The following is a 27,797-nucleotide window of genomic DNA, read 5'->3' on the forward strand; positions in this document are numbered from 1 at the left end:
TGGAATAGTAGCAGTGGTCTCCATGGTCTAGTAAGATGAGTTTGGATCATCTTCTCCTCAGGGAGAAAGGTATGTACTTTTTTGATATTTCTTTATCATACAATAGGAGTAGGACATATCTCTAAATATTGATAAAATAATCAAAGATATGACCAGTGAAGAAAGTCCAGAGGACTACATACCTCTTCCCTGATAGAGACGTGATTTGGACTCCAATAAAATAAGATCGATGATGTGGAAAATGAAGTACCGGTGTTTGACCACAGGCCAATTTGTTCTTAGTTTATATTTTTTTTTTTGACAAATCAACTGTCAGATTGAGAATTTTACAATTTCTCAAGCTCCATGGTCTTTTCTTTCGTTGTGGGTCTTTCCTGAATTGGTATTCATATTCAGGCATCTATATGCAAGCACAACAACTGCCTCAAGGTCTTCTTTTGTACCTTCCTTTACAACCTGAGCGTCAAGGATCTCAAATAAAACAAGAAATCAGGTTTTTCTCCTCTTAGTTTTGAGAGAAAAAAAAGAATAAATAGAAATTAAATAAATACAGTGATGTCTGAAGAGATAAAAATTTGGCTATTAGAATACTACAGACAAAGGAATGAATTTGAGAGAGATCATATTGACATCCGTGGGGTGGTAAGGGTTCTTGAGCAATACTTGATGATGTAATTTGCAGCTGCCCCTGTAATATAATATTGAGGACTTCCACATCTCTCGAGAACAACTTGGATCCAGGCTTGTAACTGTAAGTAGTACGTTGCAGACTAATTCAAACCCTGATTCTCTATAACAGTTTGAAGCTCCAAAACCAAATGGGTATGGAACTGTTATATATATATATATTCCCACATTTATCATCACAACCTTGCATTGCCACCGCCGTTGAGGAATCCAAGAAGGCTGATGCTGGAACTGGCCACCATAACAGGTGGAGGAGGAAGCTAGAGCTGAAGAATCAGTTCTATCGACACACCACCACCCCTGATCATGAGCTTCTTTAATTTTGTCTGTTGCCTCATACTTCTAATCATGTAATTTTATAGTTCAACTGACACCAGCAAAGACATTAAATATTATGGGAGTACTGCTCGAGGTTCTCAAGTATTATTGCTAAAATTACATGTTATTTGCTTCTAATATTAAAAGTAATCCACAGTCAGATTTTTTTTTTATTTATTTATCAAGATTCGGTAAAGAGAGAGTAAAATGATTTTAATACCCTTTTGGACAATTAAATTGCATAATTACTCCATTTTATACCCTCCCAAGTTAAACTTGTCCAAAGGGTATTAAGGTCATTTTACTTGTCACTTAACAGAATCTTAATTAAAAAAAAAAAAAAAAAAAAAATCTAACTATGGATAACTTGTAATATTGTAAGTGGGTGATATGTAACTTTAGCCATAATATTAGAGAACTCGGAGTTTCATCCCATAATTGTGGATGACATGTAAAATACTCTAAATAAAATATATCAAAGAATTTTTTTTAAATAATAATAAATAACCAAGACAATAACTGTTAACTTTGCATGGGCTGGGTGTTTTTTTCAATTCCAGATCTTCTTCATCCAATCTGCCCGTATAGCTTTACACCCATGCTCTTATAAGTATGGGACGCAGACTCATACGTCTGCCTGTGTAAGGGTAATGCAAGCGAGGTCACACTCATGTGAGTGGATGTATAGCTGTATGAGCAGGCTTGGTGGAGAGGATCCGAATTTGTTTTTTTCGTCTTTTGGATTCTATTATTCTCTTTTGAGTCAAGATTCTTCACCCACATGGAGAGGAAAAATATCAATTCACATGTAGGTAGAATCCTGACTCTACCTTTTTGCTTTTATTAAACAATCTGTACAATTTAGTTTAATGTTAAAAGTCCTTATTTAGTGAAAACTGTATGATTTAAAACATGATTAATAGTTTTTATGAGTTCACTTAGGACTCATCAAGGGGTTGAGGGTCAAGGGTTGTTTCTAATCATGATTGGTCTAATTTGAACCCGTCGCATGGTTGATTGACCGATTCAAACCGAACCAAATTGGTCTAACCTAAATAGATTTTGACTTGATTACATATTTTAGATCTAGCCATTTAGAATCTGTTTGATTATTCATTGAAAAACAGTGTTGGAATTTCTTACTTCGAGAAACAGTTAAACTGAACGAAAATTATTTTATAAAAATTTTTGTTTCTTGAAATTTTTACAACATAAATTGAGACTTATGAAAAATTTTGGTTCTAGAACTGTATCAAATGCATCATGCCTGATGGTACATTATTGAAATATTTTCTTCTTTCTTTTATTTATGATAAAAAATGTCAAACAATGAGAAGGGAAAGAAATGTCCAACAATTCAATTATCCTGTCGTCTGATTATTGAGTAGCAATGGCAGACCATCCTAATGGAATTGTAGCACCAGCTTCCATGGTCCAGTAAGATGATGATGTTGAAAATGAAGTACTAGTACTGTCTGGCCATATTTCAACTGGTTCTTGTTTATGTTCTTTATGGACAAACAAGTTTTCTGATTAAGAATTTCTCAATCTCTGAAGCTGCTTGGATGCAACTTCTTCAATTCATTGTAGGTCTTTCCCTGCTAGCTGTTCATGTTTAGGCATCTATACCCAAGTACAGCAACTGCCTCAAGGTCTTCTTTCGTACCTTCCATAACAACCTGAGCATCAAGCATCTCGAACAGCTTATTCTCATCCACTGAACAAATAAAATAAGAAACCAGGCTTCTAGATCTCCTCTTCTGGTCTGGTTGAAGAATAGGCTCTTTACTTGTTGTATCAGCTCTGCAAGAATCACTCCAAAGCTATAAACATCACTTTTATCTGTGAACTGGTTTGAACGGGAAGTACTAGATCTGGGTCCAGATATCCAAATGTACCCTGAACTAAGGTAGTTTAGTGAGTTTTTTCGATTGGCACAGACCTTGAAATCCCAAAATCTGACACTTTTATATTGGTAGATTTTATGTTTCTATGATAGATGGGTATGGAAGCTGCTGAGTGCAAGTAAGCTAGTGCTTCTGCAATTTCTGTAGCAATTCTCAGGCGAATATTCCATGTAAAGGGAAACTCACCATTGTCATCATGGATTAGATAATTAGAAAGAGTTCCATTGGGGATGAACTCATAAACCAGTAGAGGAACTTCTATCTCCAAATAATTTCACCACGTTTCTGTGGTTAATTTGTGAAAGGAGGACCACCTCATTAATGAACTGGGAAACTACACCTTCTTGAACACCTCATACCTTTTTAGACAGTACCTTGTTCTACACGACCAACAATTCGATTCTTATTATAGTTTACAGTAGCCTTTTGTGGTTCCTTTTCACTGAAAAATCTTGTTTTGTCAACAATATGGTTTTCAGAAGAGGTTTGTTGCTGCAATAAAAAACAACCATTCCTTTTGAAGAACATTTGTTTATGCTTGTTCTTCCTACTTTTCTTCAAAACCTTGTGCAACCACGTAGACCCAAATAGTACAAATGAGAACCCCAAACCGGCAAGGAGAGAAGCTGGAAGACACAACAAGAGGTAAGAGAGAAATCAATTCTTAACCCTAACCCTAATCCTATTGCCATGACCTCGTGTGATAACTTTGATATAAAAAGTATCATAACTAAATTGAAAATAAAAAACCTCAACAATGAAACTTCTCAAAATCCATCTTCTTTATTTATTTATTTTAAAGTAAATCCACTCTTATTAATTTTAAAATAAAAATCAAAAGAAGAAAAATATCTTAATTAGTTATACAACAAAAAAAATTAGAGCAGACCTTTTATGAAATCTAATTTATTTGATAAGAAAAAAAATAAAGTAAAGAAACAAAATAACTTCCAAATATATCATTGTTAAATCTCTCAATTACATGCACCACCACCACCATCATAATAATAATAATAATAATAATAATAATAATAATAATAATAATAATAATAATAATAATAATAATAATAATTAACTTCATAAAATAAAGAAGTAATAAATTACTAAAACACTATTAAATTTGATCTCAAAAACAAAAAAATATTTATATAAAATACACGAAACAAGGTACTGTAATTGGGGAGACATCAATAGCAGAGAAGATTGAAGCTTGCATGGGAGGGAAGTGCAAGAAAACGGGAGCTGCAAGGCATTGTTGGAGGAATTTGAGAGAAGGGTTGAAGTGGAAGGGGAAGTCATTGGATGCAAGTGCATGGGGAAGGGCAAAGACGGTCCCATTGTCCGGGTTGTAAATGGTTGTGACAAGAACTCATCAAATGGAAAGAAGAGACCTATTAGACCTACAACCAAACCCTTTTTAAGTGTTGGGATGGGATTGGACAATGTGAGTGAAATTGTCGCTAAGTTTTTGGGGATGGAAGAAAAGATTTCGTGTATGATGAAAACTTAAAGGGAATGTATATAATTCAAGAAATGTGAAGAACAATGAAACGGGCAAGAAGCCCGCGAAACCGCAGAGGCCGACGCGCACGAAGCAAAGAGCGGAAAGGCGATTTGACAAAATGATTTGAAAATCGCCATTAGCTTTTGAAAGATAGCAAAGTGAAAGATGTGAATTTATATGATGGAAGATTTTTTAAAAGCCAACAAGGACCATAAAAAGGAATGCCCTGACGTTGGAAGCAATCAGAATTGTGGAAGCCCCACATACAATAATACAAAGAAAAGTTGTTTTTCTTTATTCTAAGTATTAAACGTGCCAGAAAAGCCTAACTTTTGCTTCTTCTTGTTTTTTGGTTACAGCGTTACAAACATACAAATACACATGTCAGAAACCTCGATCGATCAAAATACTTACATTGCAGACAAAAGCAAATCTCCTGGCCAGCCAGCTTAATGGATGCATTCCTTCCTTTCTTTCTCGCTTTGATTCAAAGGCCAATCTTTGCTTTCCAGAAAAATGCCACCGCCTCTGAATCCACCCAGTTCTTCTTTTGGTCTATGAAACGGAATGCTTTTTAAGGGAGACAGCATCATTCCTTCCCACTAGATTGTAGTGTCAACGTTGCGAGGGAGAAGTGGGCTTCCACGAGTTCTTGTTCCTTTCATGTCATGATTTGAGTAGGTAAAGAAAGCAAAATTTTCAAATTAAGAAATCTACACCACACAGGCACACTTCAAAAAGCAGAGAAAGCCTCTTATATGGTTGTAATATAGACCAATCGACAAGAACAATAATTGACCCCCAATATTATTCCTATTGTTCCAATGTGGTCCGTCCCTTATCATTAATTAATGACCCATAAAGCATAAAGCCTTAGTGCCATGTAAAACACATTCCTAGTATTCTAACTAACTACTTGCATTTCATTTATATTTGTATATATATGCTACCACTAGCAAAGCTGAACGTCCTAAGTTGTTCAACCCATCTTAACCACCATTTTCAATAATATATCATCTATGGCCAACATCCACATTAACCAAGATGAGTCTCCTTTGGGAATTCAGGGTTTGCTTCTTGCTTTTTGGCCATAGAGAAAGGATGGATTGGCCTTCCTCTTTATAAATATCAAGGCTTCTGGTGTCATGCAAAGGGAATACAAGCAACATTCCGTGCTTTAGATAGTGATGTTATATTAGTGACTGCACCAAAATCAGGTACTAGTACTACTATGTTGAAGGCATTAGGCTTTTGCTATTTTTACTCGCCGTCAATATACTTTTTCCCAAAACCCTTTTCTTACGAGCAACCCTCATGATCTTGTTCCCTTTTTTAAATTTAAGCTTTAAACAGATAATCAATTCGTTAATTTAGCAGATCTTTTTTCTTCGAGGCTTTTCGCCACTCATATTCCTTACACATGGCTCCCAAAATCTATTAAGAACTCCAACTACAAAATTGCCTACCTATGTCGGAATCCTAGAAACATCTTAATCTCTTATTGACACTTCACCAACAAGGCAAGGCCTGAAATTATTAGCCCACTTTCATTACAGAGAAAGGTTTCGATATGTTTAGTATAGGGAGTTACAGGGTTTGGACCCTTTTGGGATCATGCTCTAGGTTATTGGAATGAAAACTTAGAAAAACCGCAAAAAGTGTTGTGTTTGAAGTATGAAGAGTTAAAGAAAGGCATCAAGTATCAGATAAAGAGACTTGCAAAATTCATGGGATGCCCTTTTAGCATTGAAGAAGAGAGAAATGGTATAACGGATGAGATATCAAGGTTATGTAGTTTTGATTCTCTACGAAGTTTGGAGGTGAACATGTCATCAACAAAGTCAATTGCCTACTTTGAAAATCAGACTTTATTCAGAATACGTGAGGTAGGTGATTGGACGAATTATCTTACAATTCCAATTAATGATTGAACAATTAGACAAAGTCATGAAAGAAAAGCTACAGGGGTCTGGTTTAACTTTTGATAAGTGTCCAGAACTTAGAAATTGAAGCTTCAATGTCAAAAGTCATAAAATTTGCCCAGAAATGGGAAGTGTATGACTAAAACATAAATAATAGTAATAATGAGTTCCATAGGTAGAAGATTGTTCTCATCACTGGGTCTAATTTGGAGCGGTTGCATGGTTGGTTGATAGACTCAAATTGAACCAAATTGGTTTAACCAAATGATTTTGACTTGACTACATGATTTTGCAATCTTTCACACATACAAAGTTGACAAGTTTACCGTTGGGACCCTATTGCGATGAATGTCCCTAGTGGTTGATCATCTATTCATGTTCATCGGTAGTGGAAAAGACAACAATTATTTATCATGCACGACGCATGACCGTACACAAAAGATATATATATATATATATATATATATATATATATATTTCTTCTTTTTTTCTATTTATAAGACAATATATTATAATCAAGGTTTAAAGTATCGGTATCGAGTATGGTATCGGTCAGGTGATTTTAAGAGATGTATCGTATCGGTTGGGTCAAATATGGATACGTATCGGCTAGTATCGCATAGTATTGAGGGATACTTTAAGATACTTTAAACCTTGATTATAATACAATATATTACACAAATGACACAAATGAGAAAGGAAAGAAACGTACAACACTCAAGAAGGAAGAAAGATGAAATTAATGAGAACTTATTCTCAAGTCACCCAATAAACAAATGTAACGGGGTAATTCCCTGCTCAAAGCAATTGGATGGAACCAATCAAATATATATGAATAACCATGCAATTATTTTTTCGTCTGATTATTGAGTAGCAATGACAAACCATCTAATGGAATTGTAGCACCAGTCTCCATAGTCTCATAAGATGATACTGTAAATGAAGTACCAGTGTCTGGCCGTAGTTCAGTTGATTCTTCATTTTGTTCTTCATGGACAAATAATTAATCTACTGATTGAGAATTTCTCAATCTCTCAAGCATGGATGCAACTTCTTTCATTGTGGGTCTTTCCGTGATGTTCATGTTTAGGCATCTATATGCAATTACAGCAACTTCCTCAAGGTCTTCTTTTCTACCTTCCTCAACAACCTGAGCATCAAGGATCTCAAACAACCTGTTCTCCTCTATTGAACAAATAAAATAATAAACCAAGCTTTTCTCCTCTTCTGATTTGGTCGAAGAAATAGGCTGTCTACTTGTTAACAGCTCTGCAAGAATCACTCCAAAGCTATAAACATCACTCTTATCTGTGAACTGACTTGAACGGAAGTACTGTGGATCCAGGTATCCAAATGTCCCCTGAACTAAAGTAGTTAAGTGAGTTTTTTCATTTGGGTTGGACCTTGAAATCCCAAAATCTGACACCTTGGCTCTGAATCTATCATCCAAGAGTATATTGGTAGATTTTATGTCTCTATGATAGATGGGTATAGAAGCTGCCGAGTGCAAGTAAGCTAGAGCTTCTGCAATTTCTGTAGCAATTCTCAGTCGACTATTCCATGTACAGGGGAACTCACCATTGTTATCATGAATTAGAGTAGAAAGAGTTCCATTGGGTATGAACTCATAAACCAGAAAAGGAACTTCTGTTTCCAAACAACACCCAAATAATTTCACCACATTTCTGTGGTTAATTTGTGAAAGAAGGGCGAGCTCATTAATGAACTCAGAAACCACACCTTCTTGAACCCCTTTAGATTTCTTGACTGCAACAATTTTTCCATCTGATAACATACCTTTATAGACAGTACCCTGTCCTCCACGACCAAGAATTCGATTCTCATTATAGTTATCAGTAGCCTTTTGTAATTCTTCTTCACTGAAAATTCTTGTTTTGTCAAGAGTAGCATTTGCTGAAGAGATTTGCTGCTGCAATAAGAAACCACCATTCCTTTTGAAGAACATTTGTTTTAGTTTGTTCTTCCTTCTTTTCTTCAATACCTTGTGCAACCATATGGACCCCAATATTATAAGTGAGAACCCCAAACCGGCAAGGAGAGAACCTGGAAGACAACAAAGCAAGAGGGATCTAGAAATCAGAAACTAGGAAGAAATGAACACAATGGCCTAGGATTGCAAGAGAGCCGGACTGGGTAGGGCTCTTTTAAACCCAATCCAACCTTATGTACCTATATTAATTTAAGCCCAATTTCACCCTAACACTGAGTTAGGGCCTAACGTTCTTGTCTTGGCCCTGAACCCAAATGTACCAAGCCTGACCTGGTCTTGTCCCAATTGTTCTTGATCAAGTCGTGGTGGGACCTGTTCCTGGTTGACCCTATCCTTAAACCATGTCGTCGCTCTAACCTATCAACTCTAATATAAAAAGTATCATAAATATATTGAAAATAAAATGGCTAATGCAACAATGAAACTTTTCAAAATCCAAAATTTTATTAATTTAAAAACAAATCAAAGAGAGAAGCAAAAAAAAAAAAAAAAATCTTAGCCGGATATACAACAAAAACGTAGAACTTTCATATCTGACCTTTCGTGAAATCTAAATCAATTGATATAAAAATAGAATAAAATTAAAAAAAAATAATAATAACTTCTAAACTGCAATTAGTATTCTTATCCTTGTAAAATATGAAATTAACCTGGTGTTTAAATTTTTTTGGTCAAACCTGTTGTTAAATTTGACCACTCTGCTATATATATAAAAATATAAATATGATGATAAAGAAGCAATTGAATCATCCGATATATAAAAACAATAATAAAAAAGCAAAAAAAAAAAAAAACTACTATTAAATTTGATCTGAAAATAAACCATTTGGATCAAACTTTTAATACGCCTGAGTTGCCACCCTCCTCTTCTAAAAGTTGGAAAATGTGGAATGTAGACATATGGTAAGAGTATTACCTAGGATGATCGGTACCCTATCCAGCATCTTGGTGCAGCGTGACCCATTGGAATACCCATTTCCTTGATAACCAACTGGACAGGAACAACGATAACTGCCGGGCAGATTGGTACAAAGGTCACTGCAATCATTAAGCCGTGGATCGGCGCATTCATTTATGTCTGCAACACAGATTAGCATCAGGAGTACTTTATACCCGTTTGCATGTAGATGTTCTGTAAAATCGATTTGAAAGAAAGAACAGAAAAGAAAAGAAAAGGTGGTATAGATTAAGGAGAGGGGAGGGGAGGGGAAACCTTGGCATCCGTTGGGAAGGTAAGGGTTCCCTTGGTAACCTTTGGAACAATTGCAACTGTAACCAAGACCATTCTTGGAGTGGTAGCAGTAGCTGTTATTGCCACACGCATAATTAGGGTCCCCCCCACACGGGGGGGGTGTGGCGCTCTCCCCCCCCCCCCCCCGCCCCCCCCCCAGCCCCCCCCCCCCCCCCCCCGCGGTGAAGAAACCCCCCCCGCGGCCGGGCGTGGGGTGTGTGAAACCCCCCCCCCCCCCCGAGAGACCACCCAAAAAAAACGAAAGAACCACATATTAATTGAATATTCTACATAAGGTGGGCTACATTGATTGTGTTACACTTTGATTTGGTTTCTTATTGGTCGATATGGGTAATATCGCTAGAACTCTTATATGGGGCAGTGTGGGCTAATAGGAACCGTAGATCTTGATGGACGATCTAACGGATTTGCCTATATAAAGGATGCTGGTCCCTCCTCTAAACCCTAATCATAATCACAATCACATCTGCAGTCGGAAAGGATATACCATCAAGCCGGTGAATAGGGAGGAGTCTAGAGGAGAAGATCCAACATCAAGTTGATCATGAATCAACTTCCACCTCAAGTTTGTTCCTAGTGGGAGACATAAAGAAGATATTCGCTGCGCTTCGTCTCCAATAAAACCATAGAAAGGTATGCTCATCATCATCTTGTGTCATTATCATACTAAGGTGTTTTTAGTCGATCTATGCGATCTTGGATAGAAATATTCTTACATGTGGTATCGAGCCTGAATAGAATCGATTAAAAACCCATAGGATTGTTGCTGATGAACTTAGGGTTCTAGAATGGAACCTATGAAACTTGTGAATTTGTTCTCCGATTTTTTCAACAAAACCGTGGGGTTTTTGTCAATAACTTTTTCTAGAAAGAATTTTGAAAATCTAAAACTACCACTGCGAGATCTCGGAAAACGAAGAAATTGATATATTATGGGTCTCCACGGACTCGGACGCGCCGGCAATCGCTGCCGGAATCCGGCAGCATCTTTTGATCTTTTTTAAATTTGTGCGGTGCGACGTGGCGTTTGACCGAGTCAACGGGTCGGGTCAACCCGACCCATGACCCGCCAAGGCGACCCGTTTTGAACCCGCAGGTCAAACGGGTCGACCCGGTTGACCAGTCATCGGTCCAAGCGAATGGATTAACTTGGGCGAACCGGATTTATTGTTTGAACCATTTGGACCAAACTCGTTTTTGACTCAGCGAGGGATTTCTGTTTAATTTATGATTTCGATTCGATTTCTGATTTCGATTCCGGTTCAATTTTGGTTCAATTCGATTTCTGATTTCGATTTTTCGGTTCAATTTCGAATCGATTTCTAATTTAGATTCTTGGTTCAATTTTGATTCGATTCAATTGCTGATTTCGATTCGGTTCAATTTAGATTTGATTCAATTGCTTATTTCGGTTCGGTCGGGTTCGGCCTAATAAGATTCTGATTTATTAGACCGTTTTATTTGCTGGTTGAACCAGTTTAATAAATAAATAAAAAAAACCAGAATACTATATGTTTAGTATTTGTTTATTTCGACCAAACCGTAAGAAACTTTAAAGCGTTCTTCCGGGGTTTTATATTTTGGATCATTTGAACGCAATGGAACCATTTTCAAGACCCAATTCTACCCCTATATATGTGAAATATTATATATCATGTTTTGGTTGAGTAGATAATTGGAATGCTATTTATTTAGTATTTTTTATTTTTGGCTAAACCGTAAGGAACTTTAAAGCATTCTTTTGGGAATTTATGTTTTGGACCCTTCCGGACACAATGGAATTATTTTCATGACCAAATTCCATTTTTATATGTATGAAACATGATATGACATATTTATGTTGTATATGTAATTTCACCGTTGGGTGAATTTTTTAATATGGATTTTTTATCAAATGGCTTTGTATTGTAAGCATGTTTTATATGATATTATACAATTGTAAAATATATATCATGCATGCCTTATAAAGGGTTTGATTATACCGGTAATCCGAATTTTAAAGAGGTGTAGATGTATTTTATACATGCTTTGATTGCCTTTTGGTAATTTGGAATTTTATATAAATGTGTGATGTATTTTATACATGCTTGATTGCCTTTTGGTAATCTGGATTTCTTCCAAACAATGTATTAGCATTATTTGTGGGTAACATAAAGTATATCCCAATATGAGAATTTCATGAGCTTGATTGTGAGTGAGCCAAAGTGGCATTCATGGTTGGGTTTATGGAATGTCGGCCATATATAGTAATGGGATGTCTCTTGATGTTAATGCATTTTTATACGCCCAAAGGTGGTAATTATGTGATAGCATTAAGAGGGAGACATGTACGGCATTTGGTTGGGAGTTGATTAATCTAAGAAGTTTATACACCCAAAGGTGGTAAAATTTTCGAAGGTTGGAATACTCTCATGGACGCTGACGTATAAGGGAGTATCACAACTATATGTCATGAAGTCTGTCAAAAGGTGTTTTCATGATGATATATGTGTACTCTTTAAAGTGATGCACTTATAAGTTATATGTTACCCACATTGTGATAATAAAGCGATGTACTTATAAGTTACATATTAAAGTGCTAATAAAGTGATGGAGTATCACAACTATATGTCATGAATTGCCAAAAAAAATGTTTTCATGATAATATATGTGTGCTCTTTCTAGTGATGTACTTATAAGTTACATATTAAAGTGATAATAAAGTGATTGAGTATCACAATTGTATATCATGAATTCCGCCCAAAGGTGTTTTCATGATGATATATGTGTGCTCTTTCTAGTGATGTACTAATAAGTTACATATTAAAGTACTAATAAAGTGAGGGAGTATCACAACTGTATGTCATGAATTCTGTCCAAAGGTGTTTTCATGATGATATATGTGTGCTCTTACATTAGTCACATTTTATGTCTATAACAATATGATTGTTATTGAGATTCTTAAAAAGTCAAACTTCAAGAAATTGTAGATGATGTGTTGTTAACCACACATTCTTTGTTCTTGAGTAAGCGATGGATATGACTCATAAGAGTATAGAAGACAAAAGTTGATTTTTTGCGAGAGGTGAAAAGTAGTTATGTTCTTTTTCGCCCATTAAGAAGTCCATCAAGGAACACTTGATGAATTGTTTACCCTGAATGCCTTGTTTTGAAATTATTGAATGCGATGGCGTAAAGATACTAAGTCTCATCTAGTGTTGAAATAAGTATATTTACGTAAGAGTTTTTTATCATAAGGTGTGATGGTTTTGGAGGAGTTAGGGATTATTTCATCGGGATGATTATTTTTTAAGATAAAACTCATGATTCTAATGTTTCTTTTATTACCCTGCTATTATCCATCAATGCCCTTTGCATCCTCTCGAGTTTGGAATTATAAAGATCAATACCTTTTCGAGAAGAAACTTTGTTCTTATGAGCATCAATACTCATAAAAATGTTGGGGTAAAGACTAAGAGTCGGTCGGACTAATAATTTGGGACTGTGAAAACTTCCTTATAAATAAAGATGATTGTTGTAAGTAGAAGTTGCATTGAGTATAAGGTCTGGTTAACTAAGTGCGAAAATGAAAGTTATGATTCTTTGGTTTTGTTTGAAGATTTGATTTTCTCTTGTCCCATTCGGTCATGGTGTCTAGATAGTGGTCCTTATTCCTCCACCTTGCGTATAAATTATTATTTCATCATATTTGTTGATGACCACTCTTAATATGGTTTTTGTATTCAATTAAAGAATAATCTAAATCTCTAAAATCTTCAAGAATTTTTTAGACTGAAGTTAAGAAATTGTTAGATCCGACCGGGGAGGAGAGTATTATGGGTGATATGAGGATCTTGGATGACTAAGGGCCCATTAGCCAAATACTCGGAAGATTCGGATATAGTTGGTCTGTTCACTATGTTTGATAGTCCCGAGCAAAATTGTGTAACCGAAAGGCTTAATCACAATTTTGTGAACATAGTGAACAGATATGGTATGAAAACTATTTTGTCTGAATTATTTTTTATAAGGTGAAGCCACGATAATGACCTCTTATATCCTTGATCATGTTCCTTTCCAAATATGTTCTTTTTTTACTCCCTTTTCCATTGCAAATTATTCATAAATCTAACTTAAACCATTTTAGCGTTTGAGTTGTTACGCAAATCTAAGGTTGAATAATCAAGTATTGTAGAAGTTGGAACATAAAAGTTTTTCATTGTTAATTTGTTTCTTACTCGGATCTTGTTTTACCATCATTGTTAAGACAACAGAATTGTGAATTCTTAAATAGTTTTCGGAGTTTGATATAGCCAAGAAATGTAGCTTGTTCCCAGACTACTTGATATAATGAACATGAATATAACATTGGCATTATGGTTGACCCGATTACTAAAAAGTTGTCTTTAATTAGATTTATGATTGGGTGCAACGAGATATATGATATAGTTGATGAGACAATATGATGTTTGGGAAGCTTGTTAAGTTGCCCAAAGGCTTTAAACCCATTTATTTTAAGTGGGTGTATAAGACTAATAAATATTCACGAAGAAAGATTGTAAGGTTTAAAACGATTGGCGACTAAAGAGTTTACTCATAAAGAGGAAGTAGACTAGTGAAATTTTCTCACCTATCTCTTCTAAGGACTCTTTTAGAGTTATACCAAATAGATGTGAAGATTGCCTTTCTAATTGAAAACCTTAATAAAGAAGTCCATGTCATTTAGCCGAGGAGCGAGGATTTTGCGGTTGATGATTTTAATCATCTTGGTGTAGACTCAAGAAGTCTAATTTGTGGTTTTAAGTAAGCTTCCAACTATGGTGTTTAAAGATTAATAATATTGTGACTTCATTCGATTTTGTTGAGAAACTTGTAGATCAATATATATATATATGGCAAGGTCGGTGGGAGAAATTTTATCTTTCTCATTATTTATGTTGATAATATTTTGCTCACTAGTAGTGACGTTGGCCTCTTGCATAAAGACCGAGCAATTGTTATTTGAGAATTATGATATAAAAGACCTTGGTAAGGCATCTTTGTCTTGGGCATTGAGATCCATAGGGATTGTTTATGCTATTTATTGGATCTTTCTCGGAGGGCATATATAATTTATATTTAAAGAAGTTCGGTATGCTAGATTGCATACTTGAGAATGGTTTTGATTCTCAAGGGAGATACACGAGCTTATTACGGTTGTCCTATAAAGGATGCGAGAGAGAACAATTGAAGAAAGTATCTTATCTTGAGATACTTGAAGAGGACAATTGATGATAAGATAATCTACAAGCTTGTTCAGGACCTATAGCATTAAGGTATATATATTTGACCTTGCTAATTGTCCGAATAATAAGAAGTCTACTTGAAGTTGTTTTCCTTGATGGCATGAGGGATAATATTGTGAAAAGTGTAAAATAAGGTAAAATTACTTATTTCATCATAAAGGTTGAGTTTGCTACATGTTATGGGGCGATTACTCAAATTGTTTGACTAAAGAATCTCATCGAGATAATTGTGAGTTCTATTTTAACATTCTGCATAGATCCATCCGGTTGTACTATGATCACAATTCGGTTGTGTTGTTTATTAACAACAAGAAATGTGTGATCATAGGGTCTAAATACATGATGGTCGAGTATTTGACCACTAAAGAAAAAGTTGTTTGGTTAAGGAACCTCATTAGGCAGTTGACATTTTTTTTATTGTGGATAGATCTATCCGGTTATCTTGTGATAACAATTCCGTTGTGTTGTTTGTTAACAACAATAAGGGTATCACGGGGTCTAAACACATGGAAATTAAGTATTTGACTATTAAAGAAAAGGTTAAAGAATGTGACACCACGGTAGAGCATATTTGTACGAGATAATATGGTTATAGATCCCTAACTAAGGGTCCCTGCCCAGACGTCTTTGATAGACATGCGGTAACTATGGGTTTAGGAGGAACCTTAGATGCGGTTGTTTAGTGGGAGTTTGAGAACTTTGCTCTATTGTGTAATAAGGTATTCTATCTGTACTTGTCTCTTGTATGCCTGATAATTTATTTGAATTCAATAAAGTTCTTTGGTGACATATTAATCTTCACATTATTATCATGTTGCATGTTATGAAAGTCTTAAAGTATGTGTTAACTTTAAGCAAAAGCTAAGGCATTCATGTATTAGCCTTAAGGTGTGTCATGTAACACATAAAGTTAAAACTCGAGTTATAAAGATGACACAGGTTCGTGGGAACCATAATGTACATATAATCTCATTTTTGTGGCATTGAGTCACAGGTTCGAACCATAATGTACATGCTTTCGTGGCATTGAGTCACAGGTTTGTAGGAACCGTAAAGTATATTCTTTTGTGGCATTGAGTCACGGGTTCGTGGGAACCATAAAGTATATCTCTCGTGGCATTGAGTCGGGTTCATGGGAACCATAAAGTGAGAGATTTGGATTGACAACGAGAATGACACATGAGGATTTCTATAAAGTGTCATTAGTTGCCACACTACCATATTGCATCCATTTTCGGTAAAGTTAAGAGTATTTGTGACCATGGATGGTCTGTGTTGCATAAAAGATGCGATCTGCCATGATTCGGTACTAAGGCTCTATGTGAAGGGATTGAGCTCTAGGATTATCCTCGGACCAATATAAAGTTGTGCACATAAAGGTCAAAATGTTTTCAATGTATCTTTTTCAAATGTTTTCTTAAAACAAAGGAGATGTTTTGTTTTACTCAGTGTCACAATCAATATAGCCCAAGTGGGAGAATGTTAGAATATTAATTGAATATTCCACATAAGGTGGGCTTCATTGATTGTGTTACACTTGATTTGGTTTCTTATTGGTCGATATGGGTAATATACGGTTACTAGAACTCTTATATGGGTGGCTAGTGTGGGCTAATAGGAACCGTTAGATCTTGATGGACGATCTAACGGTTTGCCTATATAAAGGATGCTAGGTCCCTCCTCTAAACCCTAATCATAATCACAATCACATCGCAGTCGGAAAGGATATACCATCAAGCCGGTGAATAGGGAGGAGTCTAGAGGAGAAGATCCAACATCAAGTTGATCATAGAATCAACTTCCACCTCAAGTTTGTTCCTAGTGGGAGACATAAAGAAGATATTCCGCTGCGCTTCGTCTCCAATAAAACCATAGAAAGGTATGCTCATCATCATCTTGTGTCATTATCATACTAAGGTGTTTTTAGTCGATCTATGCGATCTTGGATAGAAATATTCAAAAACCATAAAGCTGATAGGTAGGTGAAAAACGAAACACTCGACCGCCCCTGATGCCGTAGCAATCTTGGGCCATATAAGAGTAAGTTTGCAGCTGCCCTTCTAATGAAACACTGAACACTTTCAGATTCTGGGCTGCGAACAACTGTGGAGGCATGACACTGTCATTGCAGGTTAGTTGATACTCTGGCCTGTAACAATTTGAAGCTCCAAAACCAAATGGGTATGGAACTGTTATGTTCCCGCATGTATCTTGACAACCCGGCATCGCCAATGAGAAATTTGCAAAGGCAGATGTTGCTACTGTCCTCCCTAACAGGAGGAGCTGAAGAAGCATCACAATAGGATCCATGATCCTGAACTTCTTCAAACTGATGTCTTTAATTTCTCTGTCTCAATTCTCAACAAATACGAACTGCCTCTTTGTATATTTTTCTAGCATGCGTGGAGCATGCACTTTGAAAGTTTCCTACAGGATTTGTACGTTCCGCGTGCTTAAGAAACCTCCCACACGTTCACAAGCTTCTTTGACTGGGACTCTTCCAAGTTCCAACGCGATTATAATCTTGATGGTGAATAAATGAAACGAATCAAAGGAAATTAACAAGCGTTGACGAAGTCCACGAAAGGAGAGGAACGAGTCAAAACAAGCAATGATGAAGTCTACACAAGGATACGAATACGCAACGTATTAAAACAAAGAAATCTCACAAATAAGGGACAGCAGGAGCTGCAGGACTACTCAATGAACCTCTCGTTGCAAATTTAAGGATGTCAATAATTCGGACCGAATATCTTGGAATAATTTAAAACTGGGAATGAGTAATTTGATGGGAGGTCAAAGAATATGCTAGCGTAAATTAACTCAACAACTGCACAGTAATAATAGATCAAATATTCAACAAACATACCACAACAGACACACGTGAATTTTTAACGTGGATAAACCGCAAGAGAAAAAACCACGGACTGTTATTGAAGTCCACTTAAACTTCCACTATCACTGAATGATAATAATAATGAGTATATAATCAACATTTCATCTCTAAATAGCATTAGAAGAACACAAAATCACAACAACGTTATCAAATAAATGAAAATCTGAGAAAATGGAAAAAAAAATCACCAGAGAGGCTTTCTATGAACTATGGTACAATAATATTCTGATATTCTAACCGTTGGATATAAAGAGTTAGGTGCTATGATCATTCCCTTCAAATCTCAACTCATTCTGACAACGTTTTACTCTCAAATTCGCCAGAAAAATAAAAAAATATTTCTTTCACTCTCTCCCATTTCTGCTCTCTCTCCTCTCTCCTGTTTTCTACGCCTTTTTCTGTTGTTTTTTTTGTACGGCTAAAGTAGCTGGTTTCTCAAAAAAACCCTATTGCCTTTTGGTTCTTTTAAAATGTGGGCCTCCTCCATATGGTTAATGGGCCGGACCCAACAAAACTGGGATGTAGCAATCTTCCCAGTTGATATTGACAAACTGGCACCACCATTTGATTTTCCACCTTCCAACTAGCCAAAACAGAAGCTGGAGAAGCGCCACAAAAGGAAGAAGACCCCATGATGACTATGATCTCTGTTGCGCTTTAACCACGACATTAGGCTTTTTTCAACTGTGACTTATAAAATAGCAATAGCTTGCCAATGAAGAACCATCACCGCAGATTCTCTATCAATGCAAAACGTATAATATTCTTTATATGGCACAAAAGTGGAAAATATTCTTGACAAATAAGATTAATTAAGGTGATGAAATAAGTAGCACTGCGGCTAATCATCTAATGGAATGGTAGTGGTGGTTTCCATGGTCTAGTGAGATGAGAACTCTGGATCTTCTCCTTGTCAGGGAGAGATGTGTATACTTTTCTGCTATCTATTTATCATAAAATAGGAGTGCAATCTATCTCTAATACTGAAAAAATAATCGAAGGTAGGACTCCCAGTGAATCTGTGAATCTTACGAGTGAAGCCCATCCGTATTGTGCGGTGAAAAAATGTCAAATAAGTACATACCTACCTCTTTACTAATAGGGAGGTGATTTGAACTCCAATAAAATAAGAACGATGATATGAAAAATGAAGTACTGGTGTTTGACCACAGGCCAATTTGTTCTTGTTTATACTTTTTTATTGACAAATGAACTGTCCGATTGAGAATTTCTCAATTTCTCAAGCTCCATGGCCTTTTCTTTCATTGTGGGTCTTTCGTCCTTGGTATTGATATTCTGGCATCTATATGTAAAGCACAGCAACTGCCTCAAGGTCTTCTTTCGTACCTTCCATGACAACCTGAGCATCAAGCATCTCGATCGAACAGCTTATTCTCATCCACTGAACAAATAAAATAAGAAACCAGGCTTCTAGATCTCCTCTTCTGGTCTGGTTGAAGAATAGGCTCTTTACTTGTTATATCAGCTCTGCAAGAATCACTCCAAAGCTATAAACATCACTTTTATCTGTGAACTGGTTTGAACGGAAGTACTAGATCTGGGTCCAGATATCCAAATGTACCCTGAACTAAGGTAGTTAAGTGAGTTTTTTCGATTGGCACAGACCTTGAAACCCCAAAATCTGACACTTTAATATTGGTAGATTTTATGTTTCTATGATAGATGGGTATGGAAGCTGCTGAGTGCAAGTAAGCTAGTGCTTCTGCAATTTCTGTAGCAATTCTCAGGCGACTATTCCATGTAAAGGGAAACTCACCATTGCCATCATGGATTAGATAATTAGAAAGAGTTCCATTGGGGATGAACTCATAAACCAGTAGAGGAACTTCTGTCTCCAAAGTCCAAACAACACCCAAATTATTTAACCACAGTGCTGTGGTTAATTTGTGAAAGCAGGAACACCATATTAATGAACTGGGAAACTACACCTTCTTGAACACCTTTAGATTTCTTAATTGCTACAAATTTTCCAACTGATAACATACCTTTGTAGACAGTACCATGTCCTCCACGACCAACAATTCGATTCTCATTATAGTTATCCATAGCCTTTTGTAGTTCTTTTTCACCGAAAATTCTTGTTTTTGTCAACAATATGGTTTTCAGAAGAGGTTTGTTGCTGCAATAAGAAACCACCATTCCTTTTGAAGAACATTTGTTTAAGCATGTTCTTCCTTCTTTTCTTCAATACCTTGTGCAACCACGTAGACCCAAATAGTACAAATGAGAACCCCAAACCGGCAAGGAGAGAAGCTGGAAGACCCAAGGAGGTAAGGGAGAAATCATTAACGAAGGAAGAAATGAATAGGGCCGGGCAGGGCTCTTTTATTTCCAATCCCATCCCTGAAAGCTTATGCATGTCTAAGTTCATTCCCTTTCTGATTCTGATTCAGGTCTGAACCCAAATGGGCAAAGCCTGTACCTGTCTTGCCCTAATAATCCTTAAATCAAGTAGGGATGACACCTATCCCTCTTCCAGATTGACCCCCCCCCTATTATAAAAATCAAAGGAAGAAAATATCTTAATTAGTTATAAAACAAAAAATTAGAGCAGACCTTTTATGAAATCTAAATTATTTGATAAGAAATAAAATAAAGTAAATAAACAAAATAACTCCCAAACTCTGATAATTATCTGCATCATTGTTAAATCTCAATTAAATGCACCACCACCATCATCATTATCATAATAATAATAATAATATTAATAATTTAACTTCATAAAATAAAGAAGCAACAAATTACTAAAGCACTATTAAATTTGATCACAAAAACAAAAACAAATAAATATATAAAATAAACAAAAGAATGAAACAATTCAAACTCCATATTATTTTGTTGTCGTCAATTTCAAACATTAAAACAGTTAAACAATTTATAAATTCATATTACTGTCTTGACCACTAAAGGACACAAAAATTAAGGTAAAGTTCAAGGAGATATCAAGAATAAAATAGGGTCAGGATCAAAGTCAAAATCAGGCTAACTGAGTGGGACAACCACTAATCCCAAGCGCGTCCTTAATCTTAATTCATTTAGTCAAAATCTTGAGCCTAAGCCTAATCATTAAGATGCGGATTGTCACATTCATTTATGTCGGCATCATAGATTAGCATCAAAAGTTTTGACTTGTTCGTAGTTTTTCTTTCAAATGAATTTCAAAAAAAAAAAAAATGGTGTAGATTCCATCCCAAGGGGAGGGTTGCTAGAATGAAGTACTGCAATTGGGGAGGCATCAATAATAGAGAAGATTGAGGCTTGCATGGGAGGGAAGTGCAAGAAAATGGGAGCTGCAACATTATTGGAGGAGTTTGAGAGAAGGGTTCCACCTACAATCAAACCCTTTTTAAGTCTTGGGGTGGGATTTGACAATGTGAGTGAAATTGTCACTATGTTTTTGGAGATGGAAGAAAAGATTTGGTGTCTGATGACAACTTAAAGGGAAGGGAATGTATATAATTCAAGAAATGTGAAGAACAATGAGATTTAAATTGCTTCAGCTGCATTGATTTCGATCCAATGTCTTGGATTGTTTCGCATGACAATCCTGCGCATTTACTAAAGCAAAGATTTTTGTTTGTGAAAAAGGTGATTTGACAGTAATGATTTGAAATATCATGTTCATGCCATTAGCTTTTGAAATGATTACCACATGGTGGACTTGAAACATGTGAATATATACTATGGAAGATTTTTTACAAGCTTAAGGACAAAAAGGAAGCAATCACAAAGCAAACTTTTTTTTTTCTTTTTTTGTTTTAAGCGTTACAAACATACAAAAATACACATGCCAGAAATCTCGATCAAAATACTTACATTGCAGACAAAAGCAATCTCCAGGCCAGCCAGCTTAATGGCTACATTCCTTTCTTTCTTGCTTTGATTGAATGCCAATGCAAATTAAGGAAATCCCCTTCTTTGCTTTCCAGAACAATGCCACCCCCCTTGATTCGAAGTTCTCAACTACTCCACTATCTTTCCATTAGCAATGGAACAATTCTTCTTTTGGTATAAGAAATGGAACACGTTTTATGAAGACAACTTCATTCCTTCCCACTTGATTGTAATGCCAAAGCTGCGAGGGAGAGTGGGCTTTCACGAGTTCTTGTTTCTTCCATGTCATGATTTAAGTGTGGTTGCGAGAGGATTCAGAAAAATCGAAGGAAGAAAAGGAAAGCAAAATTTTCAAAGTAAGAAATCTACACCACACAAGCACACTTCAAAAAGTAGAGAAAGCCTCATATATGATTGTAAAATAGACCAATCAATCAACGACAACAATTGACCCCAATATTATTCCTATTGTTCCCATGTGGTCCTTCCCTTATCATTAATTAATGACCCATAAAGCATAAAGCCTTAGTGCCATGTGAATCACATTCCTAGTATTCTAACTATTTGCATTTCATTCATATTTGTATATATTTATGCTACCACTAGCAAAACTGAATATCCTAAGTTGTTCAACCCATCTTAACCACCATTTTCAATAATATATCATCTATGGCCAACATCCACATCAACCAAGATGAGTCTCCTCTGGGAAATTCAGGGAAGGATTCTCAGGGTTTGCTTCTTGCTTCTTTGCCCATAGAGAAAGGGTGGATTGGCCTTCCTCTTTATAAATATCAAGGCTTCTGGTGTCATGCAAAGGGAATACAAGCAACAACATCCTTGCAGAAGCACTTCTGTGCTTTAGATAGTGATGTTATTTTAGTGACTGCACCAAAATCAGGTACTACTTGGTTGAAGGCATTAGCTTTTGCTATTCTTAATCGCCATCAATATACTTTTTCCCAAAACCCTTTGCTTACGAGCAGCCCTCATGATCTTGTTCCCTTTTTCAAATTTAAGCTTTACACAAACAACCATCTCCCTAATTTAGCAGATCTTCCTTCTCCGAGGCTTTTCGCCACTCATATTCCTTATCCGTGGCTCCCAGAATCTATCCAGAAGTCCAACTGCAAAATTGTCTACCTATGTCGGAATCCTAGAGACATCTTGATCTCTTATTGGCATTTCACCAACAAGGCAAGACCTGAAATTCTTGACCCACTTTCACTAGAGAAAGGTTTCGATATGTTTTGCAAGGGAGTTACAGGGTTTGGACCCTTTTGGGATCATGCTCTGGGTTATTGGAATGAAAACTTAGAAAATCCACAAAAAGTGTTGTTTTTGAAGTACGAAGAATTGAAGAAAGACATCAAACATCAAAGGAAGAAACTATCAAAATTCATGGGATGCGCTTTTAGCATTGAAGAAGAGAGAAATGGTATAACGGATGAGATATCAAGGTTATGTAGTTTTGACTCTCTACGAGGTTTGGAGGTGAACATGTCATCAACAAAATCAATTTCCTACTTTGAAAATCAAACTTTATTCAGAAAAGGTGAGGTAGGTGATTGGGTGAATTATCTTACAAGTCCAATGATACAACAATTAGACAAAATCATGGAAGAAAAGCTACAAGGGTCTGGTTTAAATTTTGGAAATTGAAGCTGTCAAAAGTCATAAAATTTGCTCAGAAATGAGAATGAGAAGTGTATGACTAAAGCATAAATAAAAGTAATAATGAGTTTCATTAGGACTCATTAAGGGGTAGAATAAGATTGTTCTTATCATTGGGTCTAATTTTATTACCAAAAAAGAGAAAAATCATTGGGTCTAATTGGGAGCGGTTGCATGATTGATTGATAGACATAGACGCAAATCAAACCAAATTAGTCTAATCAAATGATTTTTGACTAAACTACATGATTTCAGAATCTTTCACGCATCCAAAGTTGACTCGTTTACTGTTGGAAACTTGGAACCCCTCGTGCGATGATCATCACAACAATTATTTATCGTGCACGATGCATGAGGATACATAAAATATCCTCTCTTTTTCTATTTATAAGACAATATATTGTATTACAATATATCACACAAATGAGAAGGGAAAGAAATGTACAAGTATACAACACTAAAGAAGGAAGAAAGATGAAATGAGAACTCTTTCTCAAGTCACCCAATAAACAAATTAACAGGGTTCCCTGCTCAGAGCATTTGGATGGAACCAATCAAATATATGAATAACCATGCAATTATTTTTTTGTCTGATTATTGAGTAGCAATTATTATTTTTGTCTCATAAGATGTCTGGCCGTTGTTCAGTTGGCTCTTGTTTTTGTTCTTCATGGACCAATAATAAATCTACTGATTGAGAATTTCTCAATCTTTCAAGCTTGGATGCAACTTCTTTCATTGCGGGTCTTTCCCTGAAGTTCATGTTTAGGCATCTATATGCAAGTACAGCAACTTCCTCAAGGTCTTCTTTTATACCTTCCCTTACAACCTGAGCATCAAGGATCTCAAACAACCTGTTCTCCTCCATTGAACAAATAAAATGATGAACCAAGCTTTTCTCCTCTTCTGACATGGTAGAAGAAATAGGCTGTCTACTAGTTAACAGCTCTGCAAGAATCACTCCAAAGCCATAAACATCACTCTTATCAGTGAATTGACTTGAACGGAAGTACTGTGGATCCAGATATCCAAATGTCCCCTGAACTAAAGTAGTTAAGTGAGTATTTTCATTAGGGTTGGACCTTGAAATCCCATAATCTGACACTTTGGCTCTGAATCTATCATCCAAGAGTATATTGGTAGATTTGATGTCTCTATGATAGATGTGTATAAAAGCTGCTGAGTGCAAGTAAGCTAGAGCTTCTGCAATTTCTGTAGCAATTCTCAGGCGACTATTCCATGTAAAGGGGAACTCACCATTGTTATCATGAATTAGAGTAGAAAGAGTTCCATTGGGTATGAACTCATAAACCAGTAGAGGAACTTCTGTCTCCAAACAACACCCAAATAATTTCACCACATTTCTGTGGTTAATTTGTGTATGAAGGACGAGCTCATTAATGAACTCAGAAACCACACCTTCTTGAACCCCTTCATATTTCTTGACTGCAACAATTTTTCCATCTGATAACATACCTTTATAGACAGTACCCTGTCCTCCACGATCAAGAATTCGATTCTCATTATAGTTATCAGTAGCCTTTTGTAATTCTTCTTCACTGAAAATTCTTGTTTTGTCAAGAGTAGCATTTTCTGAGGAGATTTGTTGCTGCAATAAAAAACCACCATTCCTTTTGAAGAACATTTGTTTAAGTTTGTTCTTCCTTATTTTCTTCAATACCTTGTGCAACCATGTGGACCCAAATAGTATAAGTGAGAACCCCAAACCGGCAAAGAGAGAAGCTGGAAGACAACAAGGCAAGAGAGAGAAATCAGGAACCAGGAAGAAATGAACACAATGGCCGGGCTGGGTAGGGCTCTTTTAAAGCCAATCCTCACCTTAAATATTTATATTTAAGTTCGAATGATTTGCATATTCATTTGGACTGTTTACCTGTTTTTAGTGCTCTCCAAGATCTCCACTCATCTTTAGATTGCATGTGTTCTTTTTTTCTTAGGATTTCTTTTAGTTATATTCCTAAAATTGGCAATGGCTTTGCTGATTTCCTTGCTAAGGGTGCTTGCAGGTTATCTCTAGATAGATCCTAGTCGGGTTATACCACATTTGTTTATTGTAGATTCCTCTCGTTTATATAGGTCCTTTGACCTAAACTTTTTCTTTCAATATATTTGCTGCTATTTTGTTTTGGGGAAAAAAAAAAATTCAATTTTACCCTAATATTGATTTAGGGCCTAAAGTTTTTGTCCTGGCCTCTGAACTCAAAAGTACCAAGCCTGACCTGGTTCTGCCCTAATTGTCCTTGATCAAGTCATGGTGGGACTTGTCTCTGACTCTTTGGTTGGCCTTATCGTTAAATCTTGTCTTGGTTCTAGCCTAGCAATTTTAATATAAAAAGTATCATAATTATATTAAAAATCAGATTTCTAATTCAACAATGAACTTTTCAAAATCTAAAATTTTATTAATGTTAAAATGAAAATCAAAGGAAAAAAAAAAAAAAAAATTATTGTTAAATTCGACAATACCTTTTGTGAAATCTAAATCATTTGATTTAAAAATAGAATAAAATTAAAATAATAATAATAACTTCTAAGCTGCAGTTAGTATTCTTATCCTTGTAAAGTCTGATATTAACCTATTGCTATTTTTTTTTTGGTCAAACCTGTTGTTAAATTTGAACCGTCTGGTATATATAAAATAATAATAATATAATAATAATAATAATTAAAGAAGCAATTGAATTATCTTGATATATAAAAACAATAATAAAGAAGCAATAAAACTTTTAGACTACTATTAAATTTGATCTGAAAAATAGAAAAATATCTCAAAAACAAAATGCACAAAAGTGTAAGACTACTCAAACTCTATAATATTTATGTGTGTATAAAATAAGAAAATAATTCATAAATTCATATTATAGTCTTGATAAAAAAAAATGAAGTCTAAAATCAATGTCAGATCATGGCCAAAATCAAGGACAAATTTAGAATCATAGTCAAAATCAGGACAGGTGTTTTGAATAAATATTAATTGGAGGTATGTCGTTGGCCTTAATTCAAGGCCAGAAGACTTTGGCTTTAATCAGCCTTGAAGGCCAAAATCTTGAACCCAAGCTTTTTTTGGACTTGAGCAAGTCAATGCCACTTGGGTCAAACTTATACGCTTGAGTTGCCACCTCCCTAACTAAAAGTTGGTAATGTGGAATGTAGACATATGGTACGAGTATTACCTACGATAATCAGTACCGTATCCACCATCTTGATGCAGCGTGACCCATTGAAATAACCATCTCCTTGATAACCAACTGGACAGGAGCAACGATAACTGCCGGGCAGATTGGTACAAATGTCACTGCAATCGTTAAGCTGTGGATCGGTGCATTCATCTATGTCTGCAACACAGATTAGCATCAGGAGTTTAGACCTGTTTGCATGTAGATGTTCTGTAAAATGGATTTTGAAAGAAAGAACAGAACATAAAAGAAAATATGTTATAGATTAAGGGGAGGGGTAACCTTGGCATCCGTTGGGAAGGTAAGGGTTCCCCTGGTAACCTTCGGAACAATTGCAACTGTAACCAAGACCATTCTTGGAGTCGTAGCAGTAGCTGTTATTGCCACACGCATAATTAGGTTCTGCAAGACATGAATGGTCTGTTGCGTTCTGATCAATCCACTCTATTGCCCAATCAAGCACTACTGTAATATTCTGTGCGTAATTGAAATAGTTGCCAGGATCAGATGGTGCATAGCCACAGGAATTGAAGGACCAAACATCTTGGTTGTTGTCGTTGTTGCTGCTGATGTCCATGGAGAAATATTTGTAACCCTTTGGGATGAAGGTCTGGCAACAACCAATGGAGCAACTACCATTAGCCAACAAAATTTTACTAGTACACCACGAGTTACAACCAGTACTGAAATTCCCATTGGTTGTGTCGCTGATGGATGCTAGAGTGTCACAACCCAGAAGCGTAAATCTGTTTTCTGTGTCAGAGTATGTGAAAGGACCATAAAGCTGATAGAAAGGTGAAAAACGATACACACGACTACCTCCGATGCCGTAGCAATCATGGGTTATCAAAGAATTAGTTTGCAGCTGCCCTTCTAATGAAACACTGAATACTTGCAGATTCTGGGCTGAGAACAACTGTGGAGGCATGAAACTGTCATTGCAGGTTAGTTGATACCCTGGCCTGTAACAATTTGAAGCTCCAAAACCAAATGGGTATGGAACCGTTATGTTCCCACATTTTTCTTGACAACCCGGCATCGCCAATGAGAAATTTGCAGAGGCAGATGTTGCTACTGTCCTCCCTAACAGGAGGAGCTGAAGAAGCATCACAATAGGATCCATGACCCTCAACTTCTTCAAATTGATATCTTTAATTTCTATATCTCAACAAATGTGAGCCTGCGTTTTGTATATTTTTCTTGCATGCGTGGAGCATGCACTTTGAAAGTTTCCTACAGGATTTGCATGTTTCAAGTGCTTAAAGAAACCTGCCCAATGTTCATAAGCTTATTGAACTGGGACTTCTTCC

The 27,797-nt window shown here is 36.0% G+C and overlaps 1 protein-coding gene and 1 pseudogene across 1 annotated transcript; one reads left to right on the forward strand and one right to left on the reverse strand.

Moving 5' to 3' along the window:
- Positions 1–5,435: 5,435 nt before the first annotated feature.
- On the forward strand, positions 5,436–6,426 carry LOC149010065 (cytosolic sulfotransferase 15 pseudogene; annotated as a pseudogene).
- A 711-nt stretch (positions 6,427–7,137) lies between these two features.
- On the reverse strand, positions 7,138–27,777 carry LOC149010066 (uncharacterized). The gene is given in 8 exon segments (XM_089162393.1): positions 7,138–8,402; positions 9,266–9,427; positions 9,563–9,675; positions 19,388–19,655; positions 19,768–19,901; positions 23,929–25,033; positions 26,485–26,646; positions 26,770–27,777. Coding segments are annotated over 8 exon segments (4,002 nt in total). The 5' UTR covers positions 27,611–27,777; the 3' UTR covers positions 7,138–7,185.
- Between the last annotated feature and the right edge of the window lie 20 nt (positions 27,778–27,797).

The sequence above is a fragment of the Hakea prostrata genome, chromosome 7 (assembly GCF_041222555.1).
Source record: "Hakea prostrata isolate BN-2017 chromosome 7, UWA_Hpros_2, whole genome shotgun sequence".
NCBI classification, from domain to species: Eukaryota; Viridiplantae; Streptophyta; class Magnoliopsida; order Proteales; family Proteaceae; genus Hakea; species Hakea prostrata.